The sequence below is a fragment of the Crinia signifera genome, chromosome 5 (assembly GCF_055691185.1).
Source record: "Crinia signifera chromosome 5, ASM5569118v1, whole genome shotgun sequence".
NCBI lineage: Eukaryota > Metazoa > Chordata > Amphibia > Anura > Myobatrachidae > Crinia > Crinia signifera.
The window spans coordinates 31,228,310-31,250,733 of NC_139221.1; the positions used below are offsets into that span (position 1 = coordinate 31,228,310).

At 44.3% G+C, this 22,424-nt stretch overlaps 1 protein-coding gene across 2 annotated transcripts in view; it reads right to left on the reverse strand.

The window, feature by feature from the left end:
- Nucleotides 1-2,522: 2,522 nt before the first annotated feature.
- BAALC (BAALC binder of MAP3K1 and KLF4) overlaps nt 2,523-22,424 on the reverse strand; it is a 74,251-nt gene continuing 54,349 nt past the window's right edge. Inside the window, exons 2-4 of one of the 2 annotated variants that reach the window (XR_014474792.1) lie at nt 13,318-13,481; nt 5,257-6,090; nt 2,523-2,989 (exon numbers count right to left, since the gene is read on the reverse strand). Coding sequence is in view for 1 of the 2 variants with exons in the window: in XM_083186943.1 (XP_083043069.1) it covers nt 5,980-6,090; nt 13,318-13,481 (275 nt within the window). In the remaining variant the exon portion in view is untranslated. Of the gene's footprint in view, nt 6,091-13,317; nt 13,482-22,424 lie in introns of both variants that reach the window. The other variant, XM_083186943.1, reaches the window with a different exon arrangement.

The window sequence follows — 22,424 nt, forward strand, 5'->3', positions numbered from 1 at the left end:
CGATGTAAATCGGTGTGGCCGTGCTAGGAAACAAGTACCTAATGTTGTGTACATGGCATACACGATGGCAATCGTATCAAATAAAGAAGTAAAGACGCAGTGAATGTGCTCAAACGTTTCGTCTTATGACATTGTCATCAGAATGATGATGATGTCATAATATCTGTTATTATGCACTGTTTTTTTTTTCAATGACGATATGAAATTAATCAGAAATACATTGTTAATGTGGTAAATGACTATACTAGCTGCAAACATCTGTTTTTTAAAGGAATATCTACATAGGTGTATAGAGGCCCATTTCCAGCAACCATCACTCCAGTGTTCTAATAGTACATTGTGTTTGCTAATCGCATTAGAAGATTAATGGAGGATTAGAAAACCCTTGTGCAATTATGTTAGCACAGCTGAAAAAGGGTTTGCTTATTAGAGAGCCATAAAACTGGCCTTCCTTTGAGCAAGTTGAGTATCTGGAGCATCACATTTGTGGATTCGATTATACTCTCAAAATGGCCAGAAAAAGAGAACTTTCATGTGAAACTCGACAGTCTATTCTTGTTCTTCAAAATTTATGGCTATTTCCTGGGAGAAATTAAACTGAACATTTACTTCATCGGTGTGTACTACTCCCTTCAGAGAACTGCACAAACAGGCTCTAACCAAAGTAGAAGACAAGACAGTTGAGCAAGATGACAAGTACATTAGAGTCTCTAGTTTGAGAAATAGACGTCTCACAGGTCCTCAACTGGAATGCTTCATTAAATGGTACCCACAAAACTCCAGGATCAATGTTTACAGTGAAGAGGCGACTACAGGATGCTGGCCTTTTAGGCAGAGTGGCAAAGAAAAGGCCATATCTGAGACTTGCCAATAGAAAGAAAATATTAATATGGGCAAATGAATACAGACTTTAGACAGAGGAAGATTGGAAAAAGAGTTATGAACAGACAAATGGAAGATCAAGGTGTTTTTTGGATCACACAGAAGAACATTTGTGAGACCAGAACAAGTTAAAAGATGCTGGAAGAGTGCCTGACACCATCTGTTAAGCATGATGGAGGTAATGTGATGGTCTGGGACTGCTTTAGTGCTGGTAAAATGGGATATTTGTACAGGCACCGTAAAAGGGATTTTGAATAAAGAAGGCTAGCAATCCATTTTGCAACACAATGCCATACCCTGTGGAAAGCACTTGATTGCAGCCAATTTCCACCTCCAACAGGACAATGACCCAAAGCACACCTCCAACTTATGCAAGAACTATTTGTTTAGGGAAGAAACCGTCAGCTGGTATGAGTCCCCCCCCCCCCCCCCACGGATGGAGATGAGCGTGCAGAGACTGGAGCGGGCAGGGGGGGTCCGTGCTGCAGTGTACCTGCGGCACTGTGTATTAAGCTGACGTCGGCGGGGTCCCTACAGTGATTAGGAAATAACTAGTGCTATCCACCGGGCGGCGGTGCGGGAAGTGCTTCTGATTTTGAAAACACTGGCCACACACTGATTGGCTGAATCTCAGCCAATCAGCGTGTGGCCAGTGTTTTCAAACCCAGCAGCTCTTCCCGTGCTGCCGCCCGGCGGATAGCGCTAGTTATTTCCTAATCACTACAGGGACCCCGCCGCCGCCAGCTTAATACACAGTACCGCACCTCCGCTCACCTCCATCCTCCAGTGGCCGGCGCCCTAGGCAAATGCCTAGAGCTGCCTAGTGGTGGCGCCGGCCCTGCCTGTGAGTATTTTTTTTTTTTACATATATTTGTATAAGTATCATTATTAAGTCTTTTTTCTGCAGTCCTACCCACTGTGACATCCATGCCCGGGATACCTGCGTGGTAGCTTTGGTCAATCTGTATATAACGTGCCACTCCTCTTGTGTTCCTCATTGTCTCCTGTCGTGATCCTGCAGTCTTCTCCCCAGGTTGTCCTACTCCCTCCGTGCACCTAATTAGCACAGCTCATTTGTATATACTCTGTTTTAGCCTGTCCATCCTCTGTCACGCCACTGTGTTAATAGGGTTAGTTAGCTTCTCTGCACCTTGTCCGTCACCGGTAGCTCGTCTGCGTCGCAGAGAGTTAAGCTCACACTGCCATCTGTCGATGTAGGTCCTGGCGGCATATCAGTACCTGTAGACGTTTCCAGTCTTACGGGAAAGGGGCTGTTATAGGCAAAAAGGCTCGCTAGTGTGCTCTGTGGGCTTAGGCCAAAACGTACGCAGGTGACTACCCAGAAGGTTCCAAGTACTCTTCGGCCTCTTTGTGGTCTCCTCCCAGAAGTCTGTTTGGATTCGAGCACCGGCCACGGTGAGCATAACAGCATGTTACAGGATAGGGTTTAAAAATGACAGGTAGGAGCTGATTGGCTGGTTGCTTACTACTCTCCACTTTATCACTTTATGAAGCTTGATACATATGCCCCAGTTATTAATCTATTACAATGGAGAATGTAGTGGGCCCATAATCACCTCCCCACATAGACCTAATAACCAGCAGTTCCAGTCTTAGGGAAGAACAAGAACACAACTATGCAGAGTACAAGAATATTTATTAAAAGATCATAAAAGCATTAAATAGTAAGGAGGAGGCCTCTCTGACCTGGAGATAAAGATCAGTTAGTAAATAACCTATCTAGCAGCCCTATAATGCAAGGTAGAAGCTATTGATGTAGAGGAACATCAGGAGGAAAGACAATAAATCAGACACGTCAGAGAGGACCAATAGAACACAGATGTATAAATGAGAGACAGAAATAACTGCCGGTGGGTACATCACAATAGCCCTTCATAGTAGTTCATAAAACCTTCAGCGCAGGATGGGTGTTAAAGAGCGGCCTCATCCGGGGAACCCAGGAACAAGCAATAAGTCAGATACATTTTATTGTCAGTGGTTCCCAACCAGTCCTGAAACGGCACAGGGTCAATTGGAGGAGTATTAGAGGATGTGGCGCTCCTACTGTTCTTATGTTCTATAGATATGATACACGCGGACACGTGCGCTGAAAGAGAGACATAGCAGTCTGAGTGTCAGATGCAGAGTTGGTTGTAATCCTTGCTACATTGCAAGCAGGGAACTACATGTGGATATTCCCATATATGCTGAGTGGTAGATAGCTCTATGGCTGGACCACCAGATACATGCACATGGGTTTATGACCATTATCAGTGCACAACTGCTACATCCTGGTCCTTGGGGCAAGGGATCCATCTGTTAACAGGCATAATGTATATGCACAACGTAGCCCACACTGCCATGGGCACGCCCTAACTAAACTTTGCCTACACCAAGAGGGCAAGCTGTGGCTCTCCAGCTGCAGTGAAACTACACATCCCATCATGCATTGCCATAGTTTTAGCATTCCCTAATAGCAAAACTGTCGAAAAGGCATGCTGGGACTTGAAGTTTCACAACAGCTGGAGATCCACAGGTTGCCCATACCTGGCTTATACCCAAACACCCTGTTATTGCTCACTAATGCCTCTTCATCCGTAAGTGGAGATGTGTAAGACCTTTCCGTCACCCATTGTTGCATACAATTGGCTCCGGAACATGCTCAGTATGAAAACATATCAGATACATTTACACACACGGTCCCACAGTGGTACAGGGGAAACATGGGAAACTGGCTCACACTAGTGATGACCATTGGTGTGTTCATCATCAATGGTTGCCAACAATGCAAAATTGCAAGTGACTGGAGACAGTATACCATGAAATGGATGACCATTGATGGCTTTACCAGTCAATGGTCATCTTTTGAGTAACTGGCCCATGGGCCAATCTGCACCTGGGGGCAGGGCTTCAAGGGTGTCAGCGGTGGTGCTATGTCCAGGCACCTTGGGGGAAAAAAAACAATTTGGTTATGCTCTGCCATCAATGTAGGGAAACTATATTGTTCCCCCCTATTGAAGGCAAAAGTATACTAAATAAACTGTACACCATCAATGTTTATGAATCATCGATGGTCAATGACCATCTCTATCTCACATTGTTCCTTTCTGGAAACAGTCCTAGTCTTGGAGCTCAATATCTCCCCACCAACTTCACAAAGTCTATAGACACGGAGAACCTCATTCCCCATACGGTGCTGGGCTAAAGGTGCATACACACAGTGAGAATTTTGGCTATGTACTATATTGACTAAGCGATTTTCCTTCTACTCCGCAGAGACTGGAACAATACTGTACACAATACAGTCAAAATTGGTTTGCCTGCAGAGTCTATTTTTTCTTGTCATGCCAACCCCATGGGGGCACACAAGGTGTATAGACACTGTGCGATATGTGATAACAATTGGCATGCTGGGAGCCACTCAGATGAGAGCAGCTCACTCTGTATAACTGTATATGCTGGGTTAGTGGCCACCTAGGCTCAGAACCCCCTACACCAATTTTAGCTAAAGGCATTATTCTGGTACTGCAATGGTGAATATATTCTGCTGTGGAATAGCTGAAGGAAACATTCCACAAAACAGTACTGAAAATTGAGCTAGTATCTAATTTTGTTTTCTATACACAATGGGAGCAGCCATTTTGTGGGCTGTGGCCAATATTCATGAGTATGTAGACTATAAATATACAGTCCTAGTGACATCACTGCAATATGACACAGAACTATCAGGAGACTACAAAGGCTATTTTCTTCCAGTTGCTGATCGCAGACCCTGGTAAACTATATAAGGCAATACTATGCTTTCTGACTTGTCTCCCAGAGTCAGTTAGGGTCAGGTGTAATGGAGAGTGAGAAAGTGGAAATAGAGAGATAAATTACCATCATATTTTTTTTCAACCTGTAACGTTGCAGTTAAGAGCTGATTGGTTGGTACTTTACTGTATCTCCATCCACTTTTTCACTCTCCATAGGTCCCTTAGATAAGGACTGCAGAAAGAACCACAGTGATGTCACAAAGTTCAATTTTAACTGATCGGTGGCACCCTCATGAACATTGTATCAGTCCACATGATGGCTACCTCAGCTGTCTGTAGGCGGTTGCAAAGACTAATGTTGTGATACAGTAGGTCATACAGGACTTTTAGTGGTTCTGGATTGGGGACACCTTGGTTTTCTTTAAATGTAATCAACTCTGCATCTGGCATACAATAAAACAGATAATAATCTACAAAAAAAAAAAGAGGTTTACATAAAAATATATAGAGCCACAAAAGTACAAATGTAATATATATTATTATTGACCCCTGTGGACTGGAATTGTGACCAGAGAACCGACATGGCAAGACACCTTATTAAGCTGGTCGTATGTTGTACCTCTTCCTCCGCGCTGTCTTGCTAGTAGGATTCCGATGTAAAACATCCAAAGAGATGTCCAGAGTCACCGATAGAGACATGGCCATCATCATGTGACTCTAGAAGGATTTGGCTTAGCATCTAAAGATCAGACGTTGTCAGTTATTGCATGCATAAGTCCACGCCATTGAGGAATACACAGTCACTAATAGGAGTAGTATAAGCACAATACGCAGGCCTCTGGATTATTTTTAAATGAGAAAAGAACCTATTAATAAAATGACATAAAAACAACCTCTGTGCAGTTGTTTCGGCAATCACAGAATTGTCTCCCTGCTACAAACGTAAAGCATAATCGGCTTCCGATTTACATGAGGAGTACAGTAAGTCACACAATGATGCCTTGTAGATTTCATACTGGAAGGATCCATCTGTATGCAACTCCTTTCCATAATAAACCACGGATTACCATGTACGCGTTTCGCCATGTTCCCATCAACTTGCTACTGGGAACGATGTATCACTCAAGGCACTCAGCAACAAACCACTGTATCTTATTTGTCCTTCTCTATACCTACATGTATAATTGCCATGTCCCATACCCGCTCCTAAGAAAGAGAACTACATTCCTTTTCAAAATAACGAGTCTTTAAATTCTCGACAGATTCTATATTCCCTGCGTCATTCAGCTTTTTAAAGTGCGCAAATGGTTGGTAAAGTGTCCCCAGCTCCTGCCATCCCATCCTATTTCACACAATTCTCTGCAATGCGCCCATCGCTGTCCATTGGCCGTAAGTTCTTGGATAAGTTGATGGTGACTTCTTTTTTGGCCATTCTTTTGCTGTCTCTTTTGGCCTGTTGAGGATAATATAAGAAATAATAACGTTATTATGAGCCCCAATGATGAATTGTTTCATAGGCAGCATAATAAAATGGCCCGTGAAACATCAATGAGCCAACTGTACATAACGCGCAGGTTTTAAAGATTTTCCCCTATATTTTAGGCATTAAACAATGTATTGAAGATGAGTATTTACCATAAGAAAAACTTAAGTGAAAGCCATATTCAGTTACTACGCCATGATGGGAATTGTAGTGCTCCCATTTATTTATTTATGAACAGTTTCTTATATAACGCATACATATTCTGCAGCGCTGTACAGAGAATATTTGATCGTTCAGTTCCTTCCCCATTAGAGCTTACAATCTATATTCCCTACCACATTCACTTTTAGGTTAATGTTTTTGAAAGCCAATTAAGCTACCAGAATATTTTTAGACTGTGGGAGGAAACTGGAGCACCTGGAGTAAACCCACTTAACCACGGGGAGAATATACAAACTCTGCACAGTTAGGGCTATGGTGGGAATCAAACCTATGACCTCAGTGCTGTGAGGCAGTATTGCTTACCATTGCACCATCCGTACTGCCCATCCACCATACAGACTGTACTGTTGGCATGTGCTGAATGGGTCCAGCGATCGCCAATCAGCTCCTTACTGACTTTTTTTAAACACAGCCTGTAACATGGCAGTTAGCAGGTGATTGGCTGGACGTTTCTCTCTCTTTATCACCCTTGCATTTATCTCTTGTTAAGGCTTAATACATCTGCCCCATGGGGAGGCCAAAGTCTGAATTGTGTATGCAGTTTTATTAGCCTCCCAATGTCCCCGGGCCTGCCCTCCTGCATTCTGCAGGAGCAATCTCCCTAATTTCACCTAGCCCACATTACAATATTCATAGTTGCCTCCCCTCCTGCATTCTGCAGGAGACTCTCTGACATAGCAGCAATCTCCCTCTCTCCCTCATTAGTCTACCAATCTCCCTCATGTCACCTATTCCACATTACACTGTTACATCATACTCCCTGACATAGCAGCAATCTCCCTCTCTCCCTCATTAGTCTACCAATCTCCCTAATGTCACCTATTCCACATTACACCGTTACATAATAGTTACCTCCCCTCTTGCATTCTGCAGGAGAGTATCTGAAATAGCAGCAATCTCCCTCTCTCCCTCATTAGTCTAGCAATCTCCCTCATGTCACCTAGCCCACATTACACTGTTACACCATAGTAACCTCCCCTCCTGCATTCTGCAGGAGACACCCTGATATAGCAGCAATCTCCCTCATTAGACTAGCAATCTCCCTCATATCACCTAGCCCACATTAGACTGTTATATCATAGTTATCTCCCCTTCTGCATTCTGCAGGATACTCCCAGACATAGCAGTAATCTCCCTCTCTCCCTCATTAGTCTAGCAATCTCCCTCATGTCACCTAGCCCACATTACACTGTTATATCATAGTTATCTCTCCTCCTGCATTCTGCAGGATACTCCCAGACATAGCAGCAATCTCCCTCTCTCCCTCATTAGTCTACCAATCTCCCTAATGTCACCTAGCCCACATTACACTGTTGCATCATAGTTATCTCTCCTCCTGCATTCTGCAGGAGACTCCCTGACATAGCAGCAATCTCCCTCTCTCCCTCATTAGTCTAGCAATCTCCCTAATGTTACCTAGCCCAAATTACACTGCTACATCATATTTACCTCGCCACCTGCATTCTACAGGAGACTCCCTGATATAGCAGCAATCTGCCTCAGTCCCTCATTAGTCTAGCATCCTCCATCCTTTCACTTATCCCACATTACATTGTTACACCATAGTTACCTCCCCTCCTGCATTCTACAGGAGACTCCCTGATATAGCAGCAATCTCACTCTCTCCCTCATTAGTCTACCAATCTCCCTCATTCACCTATCCCACATTACACTGTTACCTTTTTGGAGAAAAAAGAAATGAGATAGATAAATTTACATTGAATCATCAGCGCCATTTCCCAGTACTTTAGCAAGTATATTTATTTATTTATTTACAGTTTCTTATATGGCGCAGCAGATTCCGTTGCGCTTTACAATTGTAGACAGTGATCGGACAAACTGGGTAACGACAGACAGGCTTGGAGGTCGGAGGGCCCTGCTGCAAGCTTACAATCTATAGGGACATAGGAGGGAAACACAAGGACAGGCACCAGTAATAGCATAGCAGTCCCACCAAGTTACAAGTCCAGAAGGGAAGCTATATAATACATAAGTGCCTCAGAGGGTTATGCGTGTATATTAACTGCTTTGGGGCTCATCTACATTTGTATATAAGTCATTTTAGAAGATTCCTCTCAGATGTAGCAGTGCACACCCACGCTTCTAGGTGCCACGTTCACAATCTCTTTTCACAATCTCTCCATATATGGAACTAGACACGCCCTGTGGGTGGAGCATGACACGCCCCCTCAATGGGGCATTATGCAAAATTATACTACCAACTATAATCTCCCTCAAACTAATTTTCAAAAGTAGGCAAGTATGTCCCAGCAACTGCAAATTTTAGCAATCACAAATGAAGACAGTGGATGCTATGCCGGCAGGGGGTGATATGCAGGCAGGGGGTGGTATGCAGGAAGGGGTGGTGCGCAGGCTGCAATCTGGGGGTGTATGCGCCTCCTCCTGCATTTACATTGCTAAGGATCTCATACCCTAAGATGCTGCGAACAGCTTGGCATATAGGATCCTGTGACTTCAGCGACATGACTGGATTCTTCTGCTCAGCAGCAGTGTGAAATGAAGACTATTAGAACAATATGTAATAATAATAAGCTGCAGCTGTTACTAAGTGTTTTGTTCCTATCGGCCAACCCATCACTTGGGATAGTAAATAGATAGTGTGCCCTGGCTAAGGTAATCAATATAAATGTGGATTTCCAGAACCTGACACATACAATACAGGATGAATGTGCCTCTGATTTTTGACCCAAGGGCTAATTTGAACCTTCGGGCTCATCACCTGTATTCATTATGGCTGACAGGAGCTTATTAGTATATAGAGATGACTACACACAAGGTCATCAGCATTTATCCTCCAAACGCACTCTCGGACAATATTGGCCTTGTCCATATTCTGGAGGCAGGGGGGGGGTGGGGGGGGGGGGGGAAGGGGGATCGGTAATATGGCCAACAGGGAAGCTTCCTGGTGAGCCAATATACCACAGAGACCGGTTGTGTTTGCTGACGCGTGACTCCACATGACAGACCGCCCACCACACTCATTACACTGCACCGTGCCAGTCAGTCTGTTATTCCATCTCTACACTACAGACTGTGATGTTGTCATGGTTACAGGGCATGTGACACCTCTGCTGCTGCCCATGTTAGGCCACTGCTACAAACTGATCCAGGGCCACTGTTAAGCTGGCCATACATCAGAAAGATCGATCTTAAGATCGATTGCGCTCATGATTGTGTACAATTCCCTTGAAATCCCCGGCAGTCCTTGGTGGTTTTTGGACACACAATCTACTCCCAATCCATCATACAATCAGTCATACAATCCATCTACTGCATGCTTGTGTACACAAGATGTGCACACAATCTGCATACAATCCATCATACAATCAGTCATACAATCCATCTGCTGATTGATTGTATGATTGTGTACATAAGATGTGCACACAATCTGCATACAATCCATCTTACAATCAATTGAGATTGTATGATTGGGTACAATATCTTTCTGATGTATGGCCACCTTAAGTGCAGTATCCCAGCACAGTACGAATGTGATTAATGCATTTAATGCATTATACTTTCCACATACAGGTCGAGTATCCCGTATCCGAATATCCGTTATCCAAATTATTCCGAAATACGGACTTTCCAGAAAGTGAAATTTTTTTTTTTTGCTAAAAACTCACTGGGGACATTTGTAACAGCATCACTGGGGACATGATATGTAACTGGCACTATATATGTGCAAGACAATGATTGCTTGGCATTCAAATTCAGTGCTGAGATAGTACACAAATTTTGTTTCACGTTTTGAAACCTTGTTTTTTGAACAATTAAAATATATTTGTGTGTATTTTATGTGATAATAAAATATATTTGTGTGTATATTATGTGTTTATACAGCATAAATGCAAGATACTTCAAAATACATCATTGAAATATTAAAATATTCCGAAATACGGAATAATCCGTTATCCAAAATTCTCCTGGTCCCGAGCATTTTGGATAAGGGATACTCAAACTGTACTAATTATCAGCATTGTACTCCATACACACTAGACGATATTGGTAACAAAGGGGCTTCAGTGATATCGTCTAGTGTGGACACTCAATATCATTACCGACGAGCACGTTTTGATAACAATGAGTGAATAGCGCTGCGTAATATGTGTGCGCTATATAAGAAACTTAATAAATAAATATCTATTAAACATAGCCACACGGCCCGCATGTTCAGCGGGTCCCGGTCCTCGGCAGCCGATACCGTTCAGTGTGTATAGACAATATCGGTCACCCGCAGCCACGGTCATGGAGTGTGTATGGGGTATAAGGCTGCTAATCGCCGGTCAGCAATTATTTGCACTGACCAGTGGCGTGCGGTGGGGTAAGGCAAGTGAGGCACTGCCTTTCCTGTCATACTAGCGTATGCCGGCATTTTGAAATGATAAAGTATGTCAAAAATACAAAGAATATATATATAAAAAATCTTTATTTTATTATGCTAATAATTTTTATAGTCAAAACTGTGGAGTAAAAAGTCTATGGCAGGTGAGGCAGTGCCTCCCCTGGCTACCTTTTCTGCACATCTCTTAACAAAACTCAGTGAATCTCTAGCAGTACACACTGCTGCACATGTGTATAATGCTGGTATGTACCCCATGGCTCATATATTGTGTGCATACCTGGCTCTGCTACTTGCCAGGGACTCTTGAGCCATTTACCTCACTGCAATGCCCTGCCACTTACAGTCGGGATGGGGCAGTCAGTACAATGACGAGTCAGCATTAGACATACACTGCTCTCAGCAACAGATGGGTTTGTGGTCATTGGAACCGATCATTTACAAACTGTATTATATTAGTAGTAACAAGCTAGCGGATAACTATGGGGGTTATTCTAGTTCACTCTTTCTGACAAATTCCTTCTTAGATGGACATAACCATGTGCACTGCAGGGAGCAGATGTAACTTGTGCAGAGAGAATTAGATTTGGGTGGGGTTTTACTTCAAAGTGAGATCTATATTGCAGTGTAAAAATAAAGCAGTCAGTATTTACCCTGCACAGAAACAAAATAACTCACCCAAATCTAATTCTCTCTGCCCATTTTACATCTGCCCCCCTGCAGTGCACATGGTTTTGTCCATCTAAGAAGAATTTTGTCAGAAAGAGTGAACTAGAATAAGGCCCTATACGTCATTATCGCCAACTGCACCTAAATGTTACAATAATTATTATAGATTTATTTCATATTTGACATTATATAATAGTATTATTAATAAACTATACTAATACTAATGCTGATACTAACACAACTACTACTACTACTAATAGTCATACATCATATAACACAAATGTTACGTGTTGCCCTCCCCTAATGAGCACTGATTATACATGCAGGCGCTCCGGCTAATCTGCATGTATACAGGAAACAGAATGTTCTCTGTAACGTGTGCTACATAATGTGTCATTTACATTAATGTTAGTTCTGACCTGTTTGTCTTAGACAAATTCAAATTCATTTAAAATCAATGATTCCCCCATATGGAGGGATACACTGATGTGATACAGTTGTATTATACAGTGGAATGATACGGTACAGTGGTGTGGTAAAGTGGTGAGGAACAATGGTGTGGTACAGTGGGGGAGTACAGTGGTGTGGTACAATGGTGGGGAATAGTGGCGTGGTACAGTGGTGTGGTACAGTACTGTGGTACAGTGATGAGATACAGTGGTGTGGTACAATGGTGGGCCACACTGGGGTGGTACAGTAATGTGATACAGTGGTTGAGAACAGTGATGGCGTACAATGAAGTGATACAGTGGTGTGGTATAGTGGTGTGGTATAGTGATGTACTACAGAGGTGTGGTAGAGTGATGGAGCACAGTGATGTACTGTAATACAGTAGTGTGGTAGAATGGTGGAGAACAGTGATGTGGTACAGTGGTGTGGTACAGTGGTGTGGTACAATGGTGTAGTACAGTGGTGGGGTACAGTGGTGTGATATAGTGGTGTGGTACAGTGGTGGGGTACAGTGGTGTGCTATAGTGGTGGGGTACAGTGGTGGGGTACAGTGGTGGGGTACAGTGGTGTGATACATTGGTGGGGTACAGTGGTGTGATATAGTGGTGTGGTACAGTGGTGTGATACAGTGGTGTGGTACATTGGTGGGGCACAGTGGTGTGATACAGTGGTGTGGTACATTGGTGGAGTACAGTGGTGTGATATAGTGGTGTGATATAGTGGTGTGGTACAATGGTGGGGTACAGTGGTGTGATATAGTGGTGTGGTACATTGGTGGGGTACAGTGGTGGGGTACAGTGGTGTGGTACATTGGTGGGGTACAGTGGTGTGATATAGTGGTGTGGTACATTGGTGTGATATAGTGGTGTGGTACATTGGTGGGGTACAGCGGTGTGATATAGTGGTGTGGTACATTGGTGGGGTACAGTGGTGTGATATAGTGGTGTGGTACATTGGTGGGGTACAGTGGTGTGATATAGTGGTGGGGTACAGTGGTGGGGTACAGTGGTGTGGTATAGTGGTGTGGTACATTGGTGGGGTACAGTGGTGTGATATAGTGGTGTGGTACATTGGTGTGATATAGTGGTGTGGTACATTGGTGGGGTACAGCGGTGTGATATAGTGGTGTGGTACATTGGTGGGGTACAGTGGTGTGATATAGTGGTGTGGTACATTGGTGGGGTACAGTGGTGTGATATAGTGGTGGGGTACAGTGGTGGGGTACAGTGGTGTGGTATAGTGGTGTGGTACATTGGTGGGGCACAGTGGTGTGATACAGTGGTGTGGTACATTGGTGGGGTACAGTGGTGTGATATAGTGGTGTGGTACATTGGTGGGGTACAGTGGTGGGGTACAGTGGTGTGATATAGTGGTGTGGTACATTGGTGGGGTACAGTGGTGTGATATAGTGGTGTGGTACATTGGTGGGGTACAGTGGTGTGATATAGTGGTGTGATATAGTGGTGGGGTACAGTGGGGGGTACAGTTGTTACCTCAGTAGTCCTGCAAACACCCTTCTGTTTCTGCGTCTTTGTTCCTGTGGAGTAGACTGTTGGTTTCCCACATTGCGTCCCTGAATTGGTTTTCTTGAGTCCTTCTTTGCCAGAGGATGACACTGTGACACATGTTTGTGTTGACTTTCCATCTTCAGAAATCACTGCAATGATAAATAATGGCGGAATGAATGATCCGTCTGTTATTTAACATCAGCCACAAACTAATGATGAATATATCAACGTATGTATTATACTGCATCCAATCACAAGTCTAATTGCATTGTTCACCAGAAGTTTGGAGCAGACACACCTACTGCTAATGTACTGTATTTATAAATGCCTGGAAACCACATAAATAATGAGATTATTGGTTTGAGCATTCCAACCATTACTTTCTAAACTGTCCACTTTTATAATGCTATAGAATAAGGCATGATGTATTTCTCATGCGGTCCTGCATGCCACCAGTATACTATATTGCACTGGTAAACACACATGTAATGTACACAGAAACACACTCATAAAACCATTGCTAAAACACACATTAGTTTTCTTTTCTTATTTAAATCCATTTTCCTGAGAGTATGTGTTCCTCACTAACGCTGGTATTGCAGATTGCAGCTGGCGGTGCACATAGTGGGGCATATTTATCCATTTTTATACCCCAAAATTCTAATTTCTTACCTACACTATTTGCAGCAATAGGAAATTAAATGTAGTTTGAATGCACTATGGAGGGATAATGGAACTGCAAGAGCCCATCCCTGCGGTGAGCAAGATGTAACATGATTGCTATTACCATAATAATCATTTTACTGAAGCTGACACTGGTACACTGAGGCTGACACAGGTACACTGAAGCAGATACTTCTACACTGAGGCTGACACAGGTAACCTGAAGCAGATACTGGTACACTGAAGCCGACACAGGTACACTGAAGCAGATACTGCTACACTGAGGCCGACACAGCTACACTGAAGCAGATACTGGTACACTGAAGCTGACACTGGTACACTGAAGCAGATACTGGTACACTGAAGCTGACACTGGTACACTGAAGCCAACACAGGTACACTGAAATAGATACTGGTACACTGAAGCCGGCACTAGTACACTGAAGCCAGTACTAGTACACTGATACTGGTACTGGCAAACTGAAGCTACGGAAATGCCCGCCCCCAGCATCCATTACCTAGCAGGTGAGTGGATGCATTTGCATACCCATCCACCCGCATGTGGCCAATTGGGAGAGAAATCATTTGATGTGAGGGACAATCCCCTTTTCTTCTCCCCTTTTATTCTGGCCGCAAACCACTGAATTCTGTCTTCATGTGCACAGCCACCATTCTTGTGGGCACTTCCATGACACGCTGGGTGTACCCCTGCGTCCACCCTGCGTCTGAATCAGCCCCAACATTTGATTTACTGTATGTAGTCCATTGCTGAATGTTCCCATCCAGTTCTCTGATCCCAACATAATTTTGCAGAATACAAGGTCAGTGGCCTTTTCTGCTCTTGAAAATTAGAATTTTCCGCTTGAGGTACCAGGTGATTCTCAGGGCATGTGGCGCGGTAGAGAGTGATAAAGTCATTTACTGCTATAAATTGCTGCTGAATTTTGCAGCAATAACAATTCCTGGATGAAAGAATAAATGACGGAGATGAAAGGGTTCCACAGGGTCATCCCGTGACCTCCAGCAAGACAGGAAACGCTAATGAGATATCCTACATACAGAACCTTGTGATACTCGCTTCGCGTATGATGCTTAATAGAAACTATAGTATAAGAATGCGCCAAATAACTTCTATCCTAAACAATATGTATTATAATGAATCATCTAGAAAAAAAAGTGAGTTGGTTTTAGCATAAAATGTTACTATCAGTTATGTAGAAAAAATCTGTTTAAAAAAAAAATATATGTTTTATGTCAAGCTGAGCGACGCACATTATCAGACCTGGACTTACTGGACCTGGGTCTCCAGATCCGATGGCGAGAGCGAGTAACAGGCTGACTGGGGGCCAAAGTCATATGTATACTGTATGTATATGTGTATGTAGCATCATAGGTGCCGATTTATGTTTTTGCTGGTGGGTGCTCAAGCCAAAAATATAGGGGAGTGGCTTCATGGGAAAAGGGCGTGGCCACAAAATAATACTGATTTATATTATGCAGCACAGTTGTCTCCAATATTCAAATTATGGCAACTGTGCCAAATACATAAATGCCCCCTCAGTGCCAATTATATAAATGCCCCCCACAGTGCAGGTACATAAATGCCCACACAGTACCTGTGCCATGACAAGCGACACGGGCAGGTGGGCCGCTGCTGAGTGGGTGCTCATCAATTTCTGTGGGTGCTCGGGCCCTCAAGCACCCACAGAATCGGCACCTATGTGTAGCAATACAGACCAGAACTCTCATTGCGACACTGCAGTCTCCGTGACCTCCCTTGACTCCTGGCGCTGTATCTGTGTGGGCTGGCCTGTCCACTGATACAGGTTGGTCATATGCTGGCCGGCGATGTCTGGCAGCAGTGTATGGACACCCGATACCCTTCGAGCCGCCTGGGACCTTCAATTTGTTGAATGGATGGATCGCATGCATCCCTGCTGCCCACCCATCTTACCGCCAGAAGGCAAGTCCCATGGTGGGCGGTCAGATGGACAGCAGGTCCGACCACCTGCTCTCCCACCGACATCAACCGCAATCAACCTCCCCCACCCAAGGCACCCTCGCACCTGACCCTCATGCCACCCGCACACCCACCCGCCACACTACCTGCAGCATATCCACATCCACCTGCAAAAACACCACAAGCCCCCTCCCACACAAACCATATCTCACGCAATAAAGGCCTTCACAGGTTACGGGGGTGGAGCCCCTTACACCTGTGAAGATGCAGGAATGATGAGGCGGCGCTCTGTGATTTGGTGCAATAGGTGATTTTAATGGTCACACGTCCAACATGTTTCAAGCCCTCACGGCCATCTTTAGGGATCCATGAGGACGGGCGCGAGGGCCCGAAACATGTTGAATGTGTGACCATTAAAATCACCTATTGCACCAAATCCAAGAGTGCCTCCTCATCATTCCTGAATTTGCAAAGGACCTTAAGGTTCATAAGGAAGGCACTGGGTCAGTATAACGGAATCCAGCTGGGAGTGCCGGATACACTGGACATTATATATATATATATATATATATATATATATATATATATATACATATACTGTATATATATATATATATATATATATATATATATATATATATATTCTGCTGACTGATGATGGGGAAAACAGCTGGGCTGAAAAACGCTCATTGCATACACACTGACCCATTTTCCCCCGTTTTAGATATTTTTCCCAGGGTAATACTAGCAGATAAGCGGCCGGGCCAGTGATGACGTGAGAGCATGTGTCAGCGCTCAACACTTATCGCTGCTCCGTACACAATTGGCGGCTTTTAAACCAGTAAACTGGGAGGATTTCAGCTCAAAGTCGCCCAGTGTGTGGGGGCATTCAGATAGTTTCAAAATATATAAAAAAAAAATAAAGGATAAAAACAGCAGAAAACAATCTCACTAAAGATTTACAGAGATCTTAGTGAACAATAATGTAGAGAAATACCTTGCTCTCTAATTCCTATGTGCTATGCCTTTGATATAACTGGTCACACACTGGATCAGAATGAATGCGCTTTTTTACAATTGTCAGGAACATGAGAAGTCTCCCACAGATCAGAACGCTCATTTGATTGAGCACATAAGATGCAGCTTCGGCTAGAAGCCTGACTAATGAGTATTAGAGTTTAGGAATCCATACGTACAGTAGGTCCGCATAAGACAGCATGACGTTTCTCAGACTGATATGAGAATCTTCACCAGTATGTAACAAGATATGGATTACAACAATATTTGCATATTATTGATTAAATATAATTAATTTATTAGCAGGAACGGTCCTGTAAAGAAAGTCATGTGCCCTGATAGTCTGATACAGTATAAACAGTTACTGGCAATCTTAGCGGGTCAACCTCTAATCATTTGTCAGCATGTAAGTTTCCGGTGGGCAATTAGCAGAAAGACAGTAACACATATGATGCTGGAATTAAACTACTGGGTGGTGTCAGAATACGTTGAGGATAAAAGGTGTCCGCTAGTAATGCTATGAATTGTGTAAGTTCATTACATTAAGGGTTAAGCTGGATACACATTAGCCGACAGTGGAAATGATACGATATCGCTAACGATTTTCCTTGAACTGTTTGGAACTCCTGGACAAACTGCTGTATATATATAGTGCATACACATCAATAACAATTTTATTTATATTGTTATTAATAAAATTTGTTCAGTCACCACATCCAAGAGCCTGCCGTCATTGACAACAAAGGGATTCCAACTGTGGGAATGTCCCAACTCCTGACAGTCCACAACTGGAATCCTGGGCTGTTTACATTCCGTTCGACTTTAACTTGACAGCTGGAATTCAATTCAGATATTGAGTGTCGGAAACTCTGTGGACTGGTCACAGATTGCCTAAAATCGTCTGTGAATTTGAAATCTGTGGCCGTTTCTGACATAACAGATCCGACTAGTTTTAAAGTTAGATCTGTTTTGTTGGAAACTGCCTTCAATGCGGTCGGTAATGGCAGCATTGAATAGGCGAGGGGTGCTCTTTCTGCCGGTGGGAATAGCTGTCAGGATTGAGTACTCCCCATAGTCTGGATTTTACTGCATTTACAGACAAAAGAGGGTTTTGATAATGACCCATGTGAGCGTGTATTGTTAATGATACAGTGCGTACACACTAGATCATATGCACAAAGATATCGTTAACGATGTCCACGATAACGATAATTGGCTAGTGTGTACGCACATTTAGCTTTGGAGCTGAGTTTCTGGTTTATAAAAGTGATTTCCTAATTGGGAGGTATCTGTCCTTTTTGTAAGTTACCTAACTTACTTCTCTGGCGATATTGATGATGAACTAGCAGTTGGTGCCCATCTGCACCTTTTATTGGATTGCTGGGGTGAGATGGCAATGTTATGCTATGTCCAGTTCTTAGGTTCTAATGATTTACCTTTAACTATATCAGTATCTTCTAAAGGTAGCATGGCACCTGTATTCCAAACTTGCCTACTCTCTCGGAGGTGACTCAAGACACAACCACAAAAAGAGTGGTCACCCCCTCTTTAATAGTGGATGGAAAAACAGAAAAAAAAAAAAAACAGAAAACAGTTCAGTAAAGTTTTATCTTCCTAGATCTTTTGTTGACACCATGATGCAGCCATACCTCTCAACTGTCCCAATTTTCATTTTCCATTTTTTTGTGTGACTGTTTCATGGTACGGGGGCAGTATGGACACCCCCTGTTACTCGCTGCCCTGATTATCGGCGCAGTGGAGATGCACGCAGCATTGAGAGGTAGCTGTATAAAGTAGTGATTAGGTAAGAGAAGTGATAAAGTGCCTGGTACTTTATCACCAGCCAATCAGCTCCTGACTGTCCATTTTTGAACCCAGCCTGTAACTTAAAAGTCAGTTTCCTTACCACTTTTTCATACGTCTTCCCCTTAATCACTTGAGACATAGAGACTCGGGGCATATCAGAGCACTGTGAATGCCCCCACAGTGATAAAAAAGGGGCTGTGGCTCACAATCGTGGCATTCCTGCAAAGCCACACGCCTTTCATCTAGGCCAGGGGTCTTCAACCTTTAAGACAGCGTGGGCCACCTAAAAAAATCCAGTGAAGCCCGAGGGCCACTAAACTCTACTGCAGTATTTCGGACAGCCCCATAGAATCACAGCTCCCCTATAACGTCAGCACAGTCCTTCATAGATAATTGGCACAGCCGCCCATACTCAGCACATAACCCCCCCACACACACATACCCCAATAGTCATCAGCAGCCAATTTGGGTTCCAGTGCAAACAGTAAAATATGTGCCCCCCCCCATATATAATTTGATATTGAATAAATTGCACGCGCCGTAGGCGTGCTCCCAAAGAGGGGTGTGGCCCTATTATAAGGGGCGTGGTCTAATTATAAAGAGTGTCAACTAGCAGGAAAACAATTACCTGACACCTCTTTTGCAACCTGCATGACCAGACATTGGTTACCGCAGGAATGGTCGTTGTCCTTGCACGCTTAAGTTGAATGAAGGCTGCACAGTGACATATAAACATGAAGGCCCACACAGTGACCTAGTATGCCTCACAGATCAAACCCAAACAATGAAAGGCTACTTAAATCAATATACACTGTTACACTGTTTATCCGTAATGCCCATTACACATTGTGCATCACACCATAGTGTCCATTAGACATTATGCCACACACCGTAATACCTGTTGTACTTTATGTCATACACCGTAATGCCCATTACACATTATGCCGCACACGTGATGCCCATTACACATTTATCCACACAAAATTATGCCCATTGCACATTATGCCCCACACTAATGCCCATTATGCCACAGACCATAATGCCAGCAGTACTCCTGCTTATACATATGATGCCCCAGCAGTGCCCCTCAGCAAATGCCCCAGCAGTGCCCCCACACAATGCCCCAGAAGTGCCCCTCACACAATGCCCCAGCAGTGCCCCTCACACACAATGCCCCCAGTAATACCCCACACACAATGCCCCCAGTAATGCCTGCAGCTTTGCCAGGTCCCCTGCTCCCGCCAGCTGTACCTCCTCAACCTGCAGCTTTGCCGGGTCACCTGCTTCCACCATCCATGCCTCCTCCTGCAGTTTCGCTGGGTCCCCTCCGCCAGCTGTGCCTCCTCCTCCTGCAGTTCCTGCGCCAGGTCCCCTACTCCCGCCAGCTGTGTTGCCTCCTCCCGCAGCTTCGCCGGGTCCCAGCTCCGACCAGACATGCCTTCTCCTCCCTCAGCCACGCTGGATCCACTCCTCTGCCCTGCCTGCAGCCAATGAAAATCGGGTAGGCGGCACCCGGGGGGACTCCATTACGCTGCCTCCCTCGGCAGCATTTTCTTTTACTTTAAAAAAAAAATCCTGTGCATGGCGGGCAGGGGGCCACTGAGATCAGCTCTGCGGGCCACTCGTGGCCCGCGGGCCATGGGTTGAAGACCCCTGATCTAGGCCCTATTTTGGCGCGTGCGGCTTCCACCATGCATGAGTACCACGTCCCATTCTCTAAATTGAGAGGTATGTAGAACAAATTGAAGAACACAAAGATAATGTGTAGTCTCATAATTTGCATGAGCGATGGTCCCTGGTGCTGGTCCCTGGTAGTTACTACTGTAGAAGTATGTAGTATGTGGATGGAAGAAGTTACACAATGAGCATGTAGGTAAGCACACTTATATGGCATAATGTGTAATGGGCATTACTGTGCGTGGCATTATGTGTAATGGCCATTACAATGTGTGGCATTATGTGTAATGGGCATTACAGTTTACATTTTTGCTGTCCCTGTTTCTGGTATGTGTGTGGGGGATAATTCATTCTGAAGGGCATGTACATAAATAAGTCACCTTCTATTTAGTTTGCATTTATGCCCAATAAGTGGTGATGGACACGCCCAGTAGGCGGTGATGGACACGCCCAGTAGGTGAGGATGGACACTCCCCCTCCAATGGTGCACCCCCTAAAGATATGGGCTGCACACGCCTATGCAGCTGAATGATGTCAGCGCATGTCCCAAACATACGCAGCCTAGCGCACAAGTCTGAATCAGGCCCTTTGTGTGTATGCTAAGATATCCTTATTTCAGAATCAGCTGGTGCACTCAGACATAGATGTGAGACACAATGCAGTACCACTCAGGTGGCAAGTAATATCTAGCAGCTAACAAATCAATGGATGAATCACAGTCTGTGTCTGTACATTGTGCCTAGTGCAACCCACAGTATCAGAGTCATGGGTGATGATCATTGATTATGGATCCCTCCATTGTAAATGTGGGGCACAAGAAGGACTTTTTTTGCTTTTTGTACCACATAAGCAGTAGAACCTAAACCTAGAGACCTGTCTTATCCAGAATGCTGTATGAGAATGCAGTAACTGGAGCTGTTCACATTGGCTGTATCCTGAGAAGTATTTATGCAGAGCGATGGCATATAGGTATATACCTAACATGCCACTATTATATGATATGATGACATTATTACCGACTAAATATGACTTCTGTGAATTATCCATTATACTTCTGTGATACTATACTACCTGGATTATTGTCTAACTTTCTCCAAACATGTTTTTTATTCATACTTAAGTTTTTAATAATTGTTATTAAAATATTAGTATTCCTTGCAGGAGTCCCTGGTGAAGACCATCGGTGGGTTTTGGGGGGTATTCAATCTCTCGCAGCCATCTCCTGACGGGGGAGATGGCTGTGGGGCCCTATTCAATACTGTCTTCCCCAACAGCATTGAACAGGGGATCTCGGCAGAACGAGCCTGACTTCACAAGCAGTTGGGCTCGTTCTGCCGAGAACGGCCAGGAATTGATGAGCTCCCGGCTGCAGCTCGCCTCTTCCCGGCCGCAGCACGTGGCCAAGCCCCTTCTCGTCCCACAGCAGGCAGGACATTGAATCCTGCCTGCAAATTTTTGGCCGAGCAGACCAAGAACGGGACAGGGTCATGGCTGTCGGCCCAGCTCTACTCTACAGCCATGGCCCAAGACTGAATTCCCCCCTTTGACTGCGCGTCTCTGGAAGAGTATTTGCCAATTCCCTGTTCATCTGCGCAGTGTGTGCATCAGTTCTCATCTCCAGGTTATGCACCATCACTGTATCTACTCTTCACATTCCCGTTACCCAGCTGCCTCTGCTGATCCACTTCGGTCACGGCCAAGAACACAGCGACCCCCTAACCTGACACGCGGGAACCCCAGGACAAATCGTTGGGGATTGGTGATATCTCTGAATGCACAGTTGATTCCTTTGCATTAACAACCTTTCGTTTTTTTCTTTTTCTAGAGGGAGGAGGGCTTCCACCTTCATGAGAAGCTGAACCACCAGCCATGAACACAGGCCAAGGTTCATGTTGTGAATGGCATATTGCCAATTTGACATTTCTCCTCGGATAATTTTTTTATTATAGTAAAATTGAAGATTTGGGAT